Source organism: Scyliorhinus canicula, chromosome 3 (assembly GCF_902713615.1).
Source record: "Scyliorhinus canicula chromosome 3, sScyCan1.1, whole genome shotgun sequence".
Classification (NCBI taxonomy): Eukaryota; Metazoa; Chordata; class Chondrichthyes; order Carcharhiniformes; family Scyliorhinidae; genus Scyliorhinus; species Scyliorhinus canicula.
In genome coordinates, this window is record NC_052148.1 from 204,202,852 (window position 1) to 204,218,549 (window position 15,698).

At 45.5% G+C, this 15,698-nt stretch overlaps 1 protein-coding gene across 1 annotated transcript in view; it reads right to left on the reverse strand.

The window, feature by feature from the left end:
* The window catches only part of dchs2 (dachsous cadherin-related 2), a 191,856-nt gene that overhangs the window by 85,358 nt on the left and 90,800 nt on the right, over window positions 1-15,698 (reverse strand). The window contains exons 8-11 of the mRNA XM_038792979.1: window positions 6,306-6,402; window positions 4,952-5,109; window positions 3,804-4,632; window positions 3,459-3,698 (exon numbers count right to left, since the gene is read on the reverse strand). Of these exons, the coding sequence (XP_038648907.1) occupies window positions 3,459-3,698; window positions 3,804-4,632; window positions 4,952-5,109; window positions 6,306-6,402 (1,324 nt within the window). The remainder of the gene's footprint in view (window positions 1-3,458; window positions 3,699-3,803; window positions 4,633-4,951; window positions 5,110-6,305; window positions 6,403-15,698) is intronic.

Genomic DNA, 15,698 nt, shown 5'->3' on the forward strand with positions numbered 1-15,698 from the left:
ATCTCCGTGGAATGTTAATTTATTCATATCCACTCCTGACCTGGTACTCTGGAATTTTTTTATTGTTGATGGATAAAGACTTTCTCAATATTGAGGCTGTTTAGCACAGGGCTAAATCGCTGGCTTTGAAAGCAGACCAAGGCCGGCCAGCAGCATGGTTCAATTCCCGTAACAGCCTCCCCGAACAGGCGTCGGAATGTGGCGACTAGGGGCTTTTCACAGTAACTTCATTTGAAGCCTACTTGTGACAATAAGCGATTTTCATTTTATTTTTCATTCATTTCATATTGTCTGAATTCTATTTCCTCTTTTGCTCCTTCCAGGGAAACACTATGCCCAAGTGCCTAGCTCTAATAGCCCTCAGGAAACAAGTCAGTCATTAATTATTATCTTCCCTACATCCTATGCGTGGGGGCTCGAAGCAATACAAGGTAGACGTCAGGAAGGAAGAACAACAGTGTTTATTGGCAATTAACAAGGGTAATTTATATACAGGATTTCTATATCAGTGCTCCCAGGTTCACTGTGGCCAAAACTTCACTCGCTGGGCCCAACGCATTTTCCTCATTGGTCAGGGCCTGGTACTTTTTCCTCATTGTTCAGGGTATCCCACGCAATATGCCCCCAGACAGTAACAAGGACTGTGAGGGCACACCCCTTAAAGGGGCAAGCTACCACACTAATTACACTAAAGGTAATTACGAGGGCATGAGAGAGGAACTGGGGAAAATCGACTGGAAGCAGACCCTAGTGGGGAAGACAGCAGAGCAAAAATGGCAGGAGTTTGTATGCATAATTGAGGACACTGTACAGAGGTTCATCCCCAAGAAAAGAAAGATTATCCGGGGAGGGATTAGACAGCCATGGCTGACAAAGGAGGTCAGGAAATGTATCAAAGAAAAAGAGAGATCCTATAAAGTGGCCAAAAGCACTGGGAAATCAGAAGATTGGGAAGGCTACAAAAACAAACAGAGGTTAACAAAGAGACAAATAAGGAAGGAGAGGATCAAATATGAAGGCAGGCTAGCCAGTAATATAAGAAATTATAGTAAAAGTTTCTTTCAATACATAAGAAACAAACGACAGGCCAAAGTAGACATTGGGCCAATTCAAACTGATTCCGGAAGGCTAGTGATGGGAGACGAGGAAATGGCTGGAGAACTTAATAAGTACTTTGCGTCTGTCTTCACAGTGGAAGACATGAGTAATATCCCAAAAATTATAGAGGGTCAGGGGGCTGAGTTGAGTATGGTTGCCATTACAAAAGAGATGGTGCTAAAAAAGCTAAAGGTCTTAAAATTGACAAATCTCCTGGCCCCGATGGGCTACACCCTAGAGTTCTGAGAGAGGTGGCTGAAGAAATAGCGGAAGCGTTGGTTGAGATCTTTCAAAAATCACTGGAGTCAGGGAAAGTCCCGGACGATTGGAAGATCGCTGTTGTAACCCCCTTGTTCAAGAAAGGATCAAGACAAAAGATGGAAAATTATAGGCCAACTAGCCTAACCTCGGTTGTTGGTAAATTCTAGAATCGATCATTAAGGATGAGATTTCTAAATTCTTGGAAGAGCAGGGTCGGATTAGAACAAGTCAACATGGATTTAGTAAGGGGAGGTCGTGCCTGACGAACCTGTTAGAATTCTTGAGGATGGTGACAAGTAGGTTAGACCAGGGAAACCCAGTGGACGTGGTCTATCTGGATTTCCAAAAGGCCTTTGATAAGGTGCCACACAGGAGGCTGCTGAGTAAGGTGAGGGCCCATGGTGTTCGAGGTGAGCTACTGGCATGGGTTGAGGATTGGCTGTCTGACAGAAGGCAGAGAGTTGGGATAAAAGGTTCTTTTTCGGAATGGCAGCCGGTGACCAGCGGTGTCCCACAGGGTTCAGTGTTGGGGCCGCAGCTGTTCACCATATATATTAATGATCTGGATGAAGGGACTGGGGGCATTCTAGCGAAGTTTGCCGATGATACGAAGTTAGTTGGTCAGGCAGGTAGTGCTGAGGAAGTGGGGAGGCTGCAGAAGGATCTAGACAGTTTGGGAGAGTGGTGCAGGAAATGGCTGATGCAATTCAACGTGAGAAAATGTGAGGTCTTGCACTTTGGAAAAAGGAATCCAAGCATAGACTACTTTCTAAACGGTGAGAAAATTCATAATGCAAAAGTACAAAGGGATCTGGGAGTGCTAGTCGAGGATTCCCTAAAGGTAAACATGCAGGTTGAATCTGTGATTAAGAAAGCGAATGCAATGTTGTCATTTATCTCAAGAGGGTTGGAATATAAAAGCAGCGATGTGCTACTGAGCCTTTATAAGGCTCTGGTTAGGCCCCATTTGGAGTACTGTGTCCAGTTTTGGGCCCCACATCTCAGGAAGGACATACTGGCACTGGAGCGTGTCCAGCGGAGATTCACACGGATGATCCCTGGAATGGCGGGTCTAACATATGATGAACGGCTGAGTATCCTGGGATTGTATTCATTGGAGTTTAGAAGGTTAAGGGGAGATCTAATAGAAACTTACAAGATAATACATGGCTTAGAAAGGGTGGACGCAAAGAAACTGTTTCCGTTAGGCGAGGAGACGAGGACCCGTGGGCACAGCCTTAGAATTAGAGGGGGTAAATTCAGAACAGAAATGCAGAGACATTTCTTCAGCCAGAGTGGTGGGCCTGTGGAATTCATTGCCGCGGAGTGCAGTGGAGGCCGGGACGCTAAATGGCTTGAAGGCAGAGATAGATAAATTCTTGATGTCGCGAGGAATTAAGGGCTACGGGGAGAATGCTGGTAGGTGGAGTTGAAATGCCCATCAGCCATGATTGAATGGCGGAGTGGACTCGATGGGCCGAATGGCCTTACTTCCACTCCTATGTCTTATGGTCTAAGCATTCCTTTGGATGCAAAGAAACCAATCAGTGCAAATTAGCTTCATTTGACAGGGGGAGTAAAATGTATAAATCATAGTATATATGGAATTAAATGAAAAGTCATAGTTTTATATTTATCTTGCTATTAAATATTATTGCAGTTGCAAAGTGTTAATACAACTCTAAATACTTCTCTTAAAAATAGAACATATAAAAGGTTAATTTTTTGTTCAGCTTTTAATAAAAATGCTAATGAAGCCCTAATACCACAGCAAAAAGTGGAGATTAATAGAATTTATTGGCCGTTTATACATTATACACCATATTGTTCAGAATTGAATATTATGTAATAAATGACTGAAGCTGTATTAGATTAACAGGTATTTTAACCCGAGTAAGCAGTCAGTAGCTCTATTTGACATCATATTCAGAAAAGTTGAAAAAACTGTTGACTTTAGTCCATATAGTTACTACTTAATGATTGTTACCTTGCATATTCCATATTGCTTTAAAAATGATTTACTGCTTCCTTTACTTTGAAACACTTTGCAGCTAAACAAGAAAGGGATTGAAACTAGAACAGCTCAAAGTTACTTTTACCTGAATCTCTATCAGAAGCTTCAACCTGGAGAACAAATGCTCCCATATTAAGGTTTTCAGGAACTCCAACTTCATAGACAGATTCTGTGAACTTCGGTGCTTCATCGTTTATATCAACAATAACGACCATCAGTGTCTGTGTTGAGGACTGAACAGGAATTCCATTGTCCCATCCTGAAATTGTGAGGGTATAGGATTTTTGCCTTTCACTGTCAAGATGGGAGGCTAATGTCAGCAAACCTTTTAAAACAGACAAGATAAAATACAAGTTTTCTTCACCTCTGTTGCCGGCTGTGTTAGCAGCATAGTTTAGTTCAGCAAAACTCAACAAACTAGTTTTAGTACCTGATGATTCATCGAGATTGAAAGTATTGTCTTCATTCCCTGAGATGATAGCATATGAAATTCTTCCACTTTCACCGGCATCTGCATCATATGCTATAATACGATGGACGAGGCATCCCACTTCCTGATCTTCCATTACATAAGAAACATTTTCCGACACAAATATAGGTCTGTTATCATTTACGTCCAAAACAATAATTTGAGCTGTCACTGAGCCTACTTTGCGTTCATTTATATCTAAAGCCTGATCCATTGCTGTTATTGTTAGAAGAAATGTTTGAGTAATTTCATGGTCAACCGGCAGTATTGTATATAAGTAACCTTGATAGGGATCTATGTAGAAAGGATTTTCTGAGGAACTTCTGGACACAACAGAATATTGAAGATCACTATTTGGTCCACTTCCATCACCATCTTTTGCATCAAATACGTGAACAAGGGACCCGACCGGAAGATTTTCTTGAATTCCAATCACAACTATATCATCTTTAAACCATGGTGAGTGATCATTTTGGTCTTCTACTTTAATACTGACAAAAGCAGTAATATTCCTTGAAGGAATATAGCTGTCATCTTCTGCTATAACCGTTAGCAAATAATGTGAAATTGCTTCGTAGTCTAGTTCTTGGCTTTGGTACAATTCCCCTGTCATACTGTTGACTCCAAACTGAAAGTGGTCATCACCTTCAACAATGTTGTAATGTACCTTCCGACTGGCCAACAGATGATGGTCGTGAGAACTGATAGAGCCCAAAACTTTTCCAGGCCTTAAACCTTCTGGTGTGATAAATATCTTTGATTCTTTTGAGTGGTCAGATTTTCTGAGACTCTGGGGATAACCTGAGAAAAGGTTCAATAATGTGGATTAATTTATTTAATTCTTCATACAATACTTCTAATTTAAGGTTACAAATGGAGACCAGAGATTTTACATTATTAGTATTCATCAAATTTTACTATTAAATGATTTTTAAACACATAATCTAATTCTCAATCATTTTCAGAGTACTTAGTTTGCAGTGAAATGTAACAGAGATGAAAGATAATTTTCCAGAGTGCCAAAGTAGAATCACCCCTGTGTTTTCTTCATTTAAGAGCAGCAACATAAAATTAATTACAAAAAATACAGAACTTTTAAATTCCTGTACCTGGACGTTAATTATTGCAGTCTGTTGAAGAGGAGGGCTTCCTGCATCACTTGCCATCACCATTATTTTGTAATGTGATACATGACTGTGCATGAAAACCTTGGACGTTCTCAGTTCTCCAGTTTTGGCATCAATTTTGAAGCTATTTAAATAATCTTCTATAATTAAAAAGTATTAAAGTGAGAACTTAAAAAAAACTTCCATCCTTTTTCATTTCATTTCCATGAGCTAGAAAGTGTGGACTATTCAGCGCACACTTTGTTACAGAAGTCAACAAGTAAAAATGAACAAACTTGTCAAAAAACAGTCTAACCTTCAGTCATTTTCCTTCACAAAGAGATCACTTTAATGTTATGTGATCTCGATGTCATGGCAATAGGCAGATGAATATGCCACAATTTTAATTCATATGATTCAATTGTTAGAGGTTCATCATAATAGCTTTAATTTATACTAAATAATGCCTGGCGCTTATGGTTGACACATTGCAAACGGAAGCCTAAATTCTTTAAGAGTCAAGTATAAAATATAAATACGGGTTGAGCATTGCTTACCCGAGATGCTCAGATTTTGGAATATAATGTGCATCTGCAGTATATTGGGAAGTACGCATGTGCGACGTATTGGGAAGTGCGCATGTGCAACGTGTTGGGAACTGTGCATGTGCGGCGCGTTGGGAACTGTGCATGTGTGCCACGTAGCGAACTGTGTATGTGCGGCACGTTGGGAGCTGTGCACGTCCGGCACGCTGCAAACTGCGTATATGCGGCAAGTTGGTACCTGCGTATCGCCCAGGGATCCTGATGTCACGTCGGCGCTCTAAAAAAAGTGCGGATTTCTGAATTTTTAGAAATTTTGAATAAGGGCTGCTTAACTTGTAATAATAATCTTTATTGTGACAAGTAGGCTTACATTAACACTGCAATTAAGTTATTGTGAAAAGCCCCTATTCGCCACACTACGGCGCCTGTTCAGGTACACTGAGGGAGAATTCAGAATGTCCAAATTACCTAACAGCACATCTTTCGGGACTTGCGTGAGGAAACCGGAGCACCTGGAGGAAACCCACGCAGACACAGGGAAGAACGTGCAGGCACCGCACAGACAGTGACACAAGCCGGGAATCAAACCTGGGACCCTGGCACTATGAAGCGACAATGCTAACCACTGTGCTACCGCGCAGCCCCATGTGTAACACATAGCAGCTGCAATGCATAACGTTGAGACCTGCATTGAAACACCTATGCACCATCTGTTATTAACTTTTTCAATTTAGTTCACTTTTATATAAAAGCAGTGTACAATTCAGATGAACAATACAAAATCATTTTCTCACTTTCTCACACATCCTTACCTAATATAGAAAAAGAAACAGTGCCATTTTTGCCAACATCTGGATCCTTAGCAAATAGGGTGGTCAAAAATGTGCCTTCAGGTTGAGCTACCAAAACCTGCCATTTCAATAAGTATACAAATTAAAGGGTCACATGTTAAATTAGACATGAATAAATATGTAGTATAAAATATTTAGCAATGGTCAATATAAATGGTGCATTATGGGCATGAAATAGCTGGGAAATTGCAGCACATCAATAACACATTAGCAGCGTTGCCATTATTGTAAAACAAATCAGCAATTTGAGAAGTAACTGAAGTACACCATGACTTCTTATTCTCCACAAGCTGCTGAATCATTTGCACCACTCCACTGTCAGCCTTGACAAAACCACTATTAGTTCATTTTTGATGGTCAGCTCTCCATTTTATTTCATTGCAATTTGCGACTTTAGGCCATTATTTGTGCTGCAGCCAGTTATACTGAAAAAATAAAGGCCTGGGTGACCAAATGTTCTATTGAAGCTGTGGAGGATCAGCTCCAGTTGTGTGGAAATTGTTCTAAAAGTGTAACTTATTACATCTTTCAAATTTGGCAGTTTATTCTAATGAGCTTAATTTTCAAGCAACAACTATTTCTATACGTAAGGAAGGCAAAACATTTTGATAAAAGCAAATTACTGCGGATGCTAGAATCTGAAACGAAAGAGAAAATGCTGGAAACTCTCAGCAGGTCTGGCAGCATCTCATCTTCCAGTTAGGCACGCTACAGCCTTCTGGTCTCAACATCGAATTCAACAACTTCAGATGATTAGCTCTACCCCACCTTGACCCATTTATTTTCATCCCATTTCATTTTAACTATCTTTTACAATTTCTCTCTTTCTTGTCTTTCTTAATATATATTAAACCCCCCCCCCTCCCCCCATCTTATCAACCTTTCCTTACCCTTTCTCCTCTTTGCTTCCCTCTTCCCCTTTCTCCACATCTACATCTATCACAGTTCACCCTCTGATGTTAGTTTCTCTGCTGTTTGGCCTTTCACATCTTTTGTTCTCTCTGGGGACTGCCATTAGCACTCTTTCCCCTTGGTTTCTGTAGCCATTAGCACCCGGTTTCCCTGGTTTTCTGTGGCTATGACTCATCTTTCATTCTCACTCGGGGCAGCACGGTGGCCTAGTGGTTAGCACAACCGCCTCACGGCGCTGAGGTCCCAGGTTCGATCCCGGCTCTGGGTCACTGTCCGTCTGGAGTTTGCACATTCTCCCCGTGTCTGCGTGGGTTTCGCCCCCACAACCCAAAAATGTGCAGGGTAGGTGGATTGGCCACGCTAAATTGCCCCTTAATTGGAAAAAATAATTGGGTAATCTAAATTTATAAAAAGAAAAAAAATCTTTCATTCTCACTCCACAGTATAAATATTTCCCACTTTCTCTGTCTGTTAGCTTTGACAAAGAGTAATTGGACTCGAAACTTTAGCTCTTTTATCTCGTTACGGATGCAGCAAGACCTGCTGAGATTTTCCAGCATTTTCTCTTTCGTAAAACATTTTGATGGTCTATTTACCAAGCATTGTCTGTTCATGGTTGTTATGGACTACCTGGGACAGGACACCCGGTGCCTCAACCTTTTCTGTGCCACTGATTCCTTTGAGTCTCGTGCATCAGCCAAGGACCTGCATTCAACAAGTACAGATGCTGGGTGGGATTCTCCTATCACCGACGGCAAAATTGCATTCGGCGATCGGCTGGAGAAACCCCGTTTACACCGGAATCGGAGTGACGCCAATTTTGCGATGCTCAGCCCCCTCAGAAACGCCATCCTCCTGCCTTATGGATGGCCTCAGGATGTCACCTGAGGCCCTCCCCGATGTTCTGCCCCCATCACCCATGGATATTGGGATTCCCAACCCTAAAAGACAGAGAGGCCCACTTCCCCATCATTGGGGCATCCATGCTGCCCCCAATCATTGCACTCCACCCCCCACCCCCCCACACATAACGGGAATCACTCACAATGGGGTTCTCTAGAGGCTCTGCCCCTGTCAGTGTCAGGTTGGCAGTGCCAGGGGCTGCCCAGGAGTTACACCCAGTGTAACTACCTAGGAGCTACACTCACCTCTGAGCTCCCTGCACGGTCATCATGGAAACCAGTAATGAATATTGCCGGTGTGACATCGCACCGGTAAGGGGGGTCGGGGGCCTCTGAAGACTCTGGTCAATTTCATTGTAATCCGGTTCCACCCTCACTGGACGGGAATCTGATTACGTTACCAGCGGGGAAGTTCTCAAACTTTTGATCTCGCCGCCGCAAATCCCCTCTTGGCCCTCTCCTGAGAGTGAGCGGACATAACAAGATTTGCACCTGCAAGCGAATGGACCCAGAAAATTGTGGCCAGTGCCTGCACCGCTCTGAATTAGAAATTCATTAATGACCTTGTCCCACCTTCAATTGAACCTGCCTCCACCACACTCTTAAGCAGTACATTCCAAGCTGCATGTAAAGGTTTTTACCACATGCCACTTCTGCTTCTTTTACCAATTACTTTGAATCTGTACACTCTTCTTCTCATTCTTTCACAAGTGGGAACAGTTTCTCCCTATCCACTCTGTCCAAAAGCCCTGTGATTTTGAGTACCTCAATAACCTCTCCCCTCAGCCTTTTTATTCCCCAAGGAAACAGTCCTAACCTTTCCAATTTATCTTCATAACTGAAGTTTCTCATCCCAGGAACCAATCTCATCGATCTTTTCTATACTCTCTCCAATGCTTTCACATCATTCCAAAAGTGTAGTGCCTAGAAATGGACACAATACGCCAGCTGAGTCAAAACGAGTGTCCTGTACATGTTCAATATAACCTTTGCCCTTGTACTCTATGCCTCTGTAAATAAAGCTGAGGATACAGAATGCTTGATTAACTGTGCTCTCAACCTGTCCTGCCACCTTTAATGACTTATACACATATATACCCAGGTCCTGCTGCTCCTGTACCCCCTTTAGAATTATGTTAATTTTATATTGTCTCTCCCTGTTATATTTTATTACCATCCCGAACCACACCCCAAAAGCGGCTAAGATACTGGACAGAAACCCCAATATTTTATTTTAATTTTGTAAGGAAAGGATACCTTACTCCAGGAGTGATTTCACACGAAATAGGGATATGGCATACTAAAACAGATTTTATTACTATCACAGTATTAAAATTTATTTATTATCACACAAAGAAAATAGTTTACAATTACCTCTTAAACAATGATAATCAATGCAGTGCCACAATAACCCTAACTGCTATCTTTATTCCCACTCAAACAAGAAACCATCTCAGATCCCAATCCACTTTCAAATAGTTAACACTCATGAATACCTGCTGTACACAAATATATGGATACTCTACTTTGAGCAAGATCTTTCGACACTGTTTTAAAGAAAATACCTGAATCCTATCCAAACTGTCACCACGGGGAAATCTTCATTAACATCCCCATGGGATCCGTGGAGTACGAGCCCCCAGACCGACTGCCTGGGACTCGTTAGGAGCAGAGGTTAAAAGCAGGCTCAGTTCAGGGTCCGGTGTTACATGTCCTCCCAGCTAGGATTTCACTGGGAGTGAGATGCTGCGTTATGAACCTTGTAAATAATTGTAAATAAATCTACATCAAGTTATAATCAGCCTTCTCTGCTTCATTATGTGAACCATGCAGAAACTCAGGCTGTATTTCTTCAAAGCTGCTTATGGGCGACACGGTAGCTCACTGTTGCTTCACAGCGCCAGGGTCCCAGGTTCGATTCCCGTTTGTGTCACTGTCTGTGCGGAGTCTGCTCGTTCTCCCCGTGTCTGCGTAGGTGCTCTGGTTTTGTCCCACAAGTCTCGAAAGATGCGCTTGTTAGGTGAATTGGACATTCTGAATTCTCCTGAACCCAAACAGGCGCCAAAGTGTGATGACATGGAGATTTTCACAGTAACTTCATGGCAATGTTAATGTAAGCCTACTTGTGACAATAATAAAGATTATTATTCTCAACTTAGAACATAAGAACTAGGAGCAGGAGTAGGCCATCTGGCCCCTTGAGCCTGCTCCGCCATTCAATGAGATCATGGCTAACCTTTTGTGGACTCAGCACCACTTTCCGGCCCGAACACCATAACCCTTAATCCCTATATTCTTCAAAAAACTATCTATCTTTATCTTAAAACCATTTAATGAAGGACCCTCAACTGCTTCACTGGGCAAGGAATTCCATAGATTCACAACCCTTTGGGTGAAGAAGTTCCTCCTAAGCTTAGTCCTAAATCTACTTTCCCGTATTTTGAGGCTATGCCCCCTAGTTCTGCTTTCACCCGCCAGTGGAAACAACCTGTCCGCATCTATTCCCTTCATAATTTTATATGTTTCTATAAGATCCCCCCCGCATCCTTCTAAATTCCAACGAGTACAGTCCCAGTCTACTCAACCTCTCCTTGTAATCCAACCCCCTCAACTCTGGGATTAACCTAGTGAATCTCCTCTGTACACCCTCCAGCACCAGTACGCCCTTTCTCAGGTAAGGAGACCAAAACCAAACACAATACTCTAGGTGTGGCCTAACACCGTATACAATTTCAGCATGTCCTCCCTAGTCTTAAACTCCATCTCTCTAGCAATGAAGGACAAAACTCCATTTTCCTTCTTAATTACCTATTGCATCTGTAAACCAACTTGTTTCAGCTCACCTTCCAGCCACACAATTCTGAACTGCTTGGAAATAAACTGATAATCAGACTATAGACGTCAACAGCTGGGTGAGCAGAGGCTTGACTTCTGCTCACATCCCAATCTAAAACACAACTAGACTGCTTTTCTGCAAAATGCCTGGTACCTTAGGTCAGGCATTGTCAAACTCGGGGGCGCAACCCACGGACGGGTCGCGGGCGGGTGTCGGGAGGGTCACGGAGTTGTCCATCGCAGCACTCCTGATCGCTCAAATCTGCGCGCAATAGCCGGCTGTTAAGAACGCCGGCTCCAAGCTGCCTTCAAAATGGCCATAAACATGTAAAAAAAATGCAAAACTATGTGCATGCGCGCCGATGACCGGGCATGCATGCGCAGTGCGGCCTCTTTTTTTTTAATGGTCGCAGCTGTTTTTTTTACATGTTCGGGGCTTGTAATTCATTTTATTCATTTATTTTATTCATTTAATTTTTATGTTTTTCGTTTATTTGATTCATTTTTTTTTTCACAAGTTCGGGGGGGTGGGGCTTATTTGATAAAATTTTACAGGAATAAAATACAGAACTTTGGACAGTTGGAGACTCCATACTTTCCGACATCCAACAGGTTCCATTGGAGGAGCGTGTACGAGGGACCCAAAACCATTTCTTCCATTTTTGTCAGCAACAAACAAGGTCAGAGAAAATGGTGGGTCGCGCAGGTCAGCCGGCGTGGGTCCCAAAGGTCGGCCGGCGTGGGTCCCGAAGGTCGGCCGGCGTGAGTCGCGAAGGTCTCCCGGGTTGGGTCCCGAAGGTTGACCGGTTGGTAAAAATGGGTCCGGAAAAAAAGTTTGAAAAACACTGCCTTAAGTCCTCCCATTAATTACAACATCTTACCAAACTAAAATACAATGGGCTGGATTCTCTGTTCCTGCGACTAAGTGTTGACGCCGAAGCAAGATTCGTGGACTTTTACGACAGCAAAACTGGTGCCAAACCGGGACAGATTCAGCGACTGTGGAGGGGCTAGCACCGGCGCCACATGGAATACAATCGATTCAATGAAAAACAGTGCATGATTTGCCGCGTCCATAATTGAGACTCGGTGGCTGACAAGCTGCAGCCGCATATACACATTACAATACCAACGCACACTCATCCCAGTCAACAAGATGGCACTGGTTGCACTGGAGCGTGCCATTCTCGCTATGGGTGGGCTGAAGCCAGAGGGTACCCAGGGGAGTGTCCTGGGGGGACACCTATACGACCCGTGCCCCAAAGTTCACAGTGGGCTGTCAGCGGCTGCGCAGCTGCATGGCTGCCTTTCCGGCTGGGCCAATGGTGTTCCGTGCCCATCTACACTGACCCCAAGCCCACCTCCTGGCCAGCCCCACTACTCCCCTCACCCTGGCAGAAGTCCCGTGGCCAGGGGCACAGCTATCAGCAAACTATGGCGATGTTGGACACTTTCCGTACCCACTCTCTCTCCCTCAGCAGCCATGATGCCGATTTCATTATTTTTAAAAGCACAAGTGAACTGCGCCATCAGGAACTCGGCCCATCGGAGGCAGAGAATCGCAGAGGCCCCAGAGAATACCGGGTCAGGCCCGCTAATGATCTGCAAATGGTGTTTACTGTACGTGTGTTCTGGACTGCATTGATGCTGCCATCGAGGTAACGGAGAATTATGATTTGGCGTCAAATTTGTGCCCGCCGTAATTTTGACGTCGGAACCTATTCTCTGCCCAATTGCGTTTCCCGATTTCAGCGTCAGCCAACAGAGAATCTAATTAACTCCACAGGGAACTCCTCAGTCCAAACAAAACTACTCGGCCCAAGCTTTTACAATGCCTTAATGCACTTCTGACTCCCAAAATCTTTCAAACCGTGATTCATTGAAAACACTAGTGCAGCAGTTATTTAGACACTAACCCAGGCTTTTAACCCTTACTGTACTAAATTCTTATACTACAATATATCTGAAATTCCTACATTAATCACACTATGTCTTTTGGAAGTTCTATACTATTGCCCTGATAGTTCATAACGTTTCCAAGTTTTGCATCATTGCAAACTTTGAAATTCTGCCCTGTACACCAAGGTCTAGGTCATTAATCTATATGAGGAAAAGCAAGGATCCCAACACCGAATAACTCCACTACAAACCTTCCTCCAACCTGAAAGAAATACATTAACTACACCTTTGTCTCTACTTAGCCAATTTTGTATCCATGTTGCTTCTGTGTCTTTTATCCCATGAGCTAATACGTTGCTCACAAGACTGTTGTGTGGCACTGTATCAAAGGTTTTTAGAAAGTCCATATATGGCTGTCCATGTATGCCACACACATATACTGCCTTCATCAACCCTTTCTGTTACTTCTGCAAAAAATTCCAGCAAGTTAGTTAAACATGATTTTTCTTTAAGAAATCCAGGCTGGCTTTCTTTAATTTACCTGCATTTGCTCGTGTGACTATTAGTTTAGCACCAAAATATTGTGGGCGAAATTCTCCGACCCCCACGACGGGTGGGAGAATAGCGGGAGGGCCTTCCCGACATTTTTGCCGCCCTCCCGCTATTCTCCCCCCCGCCCCCCGCCGAAGTCCCGACCCGAATCGCTGCCGCCGTTTTTTTACGGCCGGCAGCGATTCTCAGCTGTTAGATGGGCCGAAGTCCCAGCCCTTTCCGCCGTTTTTACGAACGGCAAACACACCTGGTCTTGCCGTTCGTAAAAACGGCGTCACAAACTCGCTATTAATAACCATGGCACCGATTGGCACGGCCGTGGGAGGGTGCCATGGGCCCGCGATCGGTGGGCACCGATCGCGGGCAGCGGGCCCGATGCCCGCGCACTACTTGTCCTTCCGCCGCCCCGCAGTATCCATTCGCGGGGCGGCTGAGGGGCAACCCGGCCCGCGCATGCGCGGGTTTCGCGCAAAAACGCGATGACGTCACCCGCGCATGCGCGGGTTTGAGTCTTCCAAACTGCGCGTGCGCGGCTGACGTCATATGACGCGTCAGCCGGCGCTAACTCCGGCAAGCGGGCTTAACAATTTTCGTTAAGCCCGTCTTGCCGGAGCCTACGGCGTCGGGCTGCTAGCCCCGACAGGGGACCAGAATCGGTCCCCCGTCGGGAAGGGGCGCGCTGCCGTAAAACCCGCCCGGGTTTTACGCCAGCTTTACGATTTCTCCCGTTTTGGGAGAATCTCGCCCTGTATCTTGAAGTTTCCCCACCACCAGTTAAATTGACTTACCTGTAGTTACTGAGCTTATCTTTACACCCGTTTTTGAACAATGGTGTAACATTGGCAATTCTCCAGTCCTCTGGTGCCACCCCCAAGACTAAGGAAGACTTAAAACAATATGGGGCGGGATTCTTCGGAAACCGGCGGGACGGGCAACTCCGGTGCGAAGGAGTGGTGTGAACCACTCCGCGTCGGGCCGCCCCAAAGGTGCGGAATCCCTTCGGCCCTCCAAGCCTGTGCCGATCATGATGCCCTAACTAAAAACAAAACCTTCTGCCCTTACTAGATCCGTATCCTTCTATTTCCTCCCTATTAATGTACCATCCAGATGCCTTTTAAATGTTGCAAATGTGCCTGCTTTCACCACATCCTCTAGCAGCGAGTTCCAGGCACCCACCACTCTCTGTGTGAACAACTCACCCCGCACATCTCCCTTAAACTTTTCCCCTCTCACCTTGAACCTGTGCCACCTTGTAATTGACACATCCACCCTTGGAAAAAGCCTCTGACTATCCACCCTGTCTATGCCTCTCATAATTTTGTAGACCTCAGGTCTCCCCTCAGCCTCTGTCTTTCCAGTGAAAACAATCCTAATTTATTCAATCTCTCCTTATAGCCAACACCCTCGAGAGCAGGCAACATCCTCATGAACCTTATTTGCACTCTCTCCAAAGCATCCACATCCTTCTGATAATGTGGTGACAGGAACTGCACGCAATACTCCAAATGCGGCCGAACCAAAGTTTTATACAGCTGCAACATGGGCCGGGATTCTCCCCTACCCGGCGGGGCGGAGGTCCTGGCGGGACGGAGTGGCGTGAACCACTCCGACGTCGGACCTCCCCAAAGGTGCGGAATTCTCCGCACCTTTAGGGGCCAAGCCCTCACATTGTGGGGCTAGGCCCGCGTCCGAGTGGTTCCCGCTCCGCCATCCGGCGCGAACGGCCTTTGGCACCCCACCAGCCGTGGCCAAAAGGCCTTCGCCTTTGCGCGGAAGTCTGCGCATGCGCCGGTGCGTCAGCGGCTGCTGACGTCATACCGGCACATGCGCAGGGGAGGGGGTCTCTTCTGCCCCCGCCATGGTGAAGGCCATGGCGGGGCAGAAGAAAAAGAGTGCCCCCACGGCACAGGCCCACCCGCCGATCGGTGGGCACCAATCGCGGGCCAGGCCACCGTGGGGGCACCCCCTGGGGTCAGATCGCCCCGCGCCCCCCCCCCAGGACCCCGGAGCCCACCCGCACCGCCAATCCCGCTGGTCAAGTAGGTGTTTTGATTCCCGCCGGAGGGAGAGGCCTGTCAGCGGCTGGACTTCGGCCCATCGCGGGCCGGAGAATCGCCGCAGGGGCCCACCGACCGGCGCGGTTCCCGTCCCCGCCAAAACTCGGGGGGCGGAGAATTCGGGACACGGCGGGGGCGGGAGTGACGCCGGTCCCAGGCGATTCTCTGACCCTCCGGGGGGGTCGGAGAATTCCGCC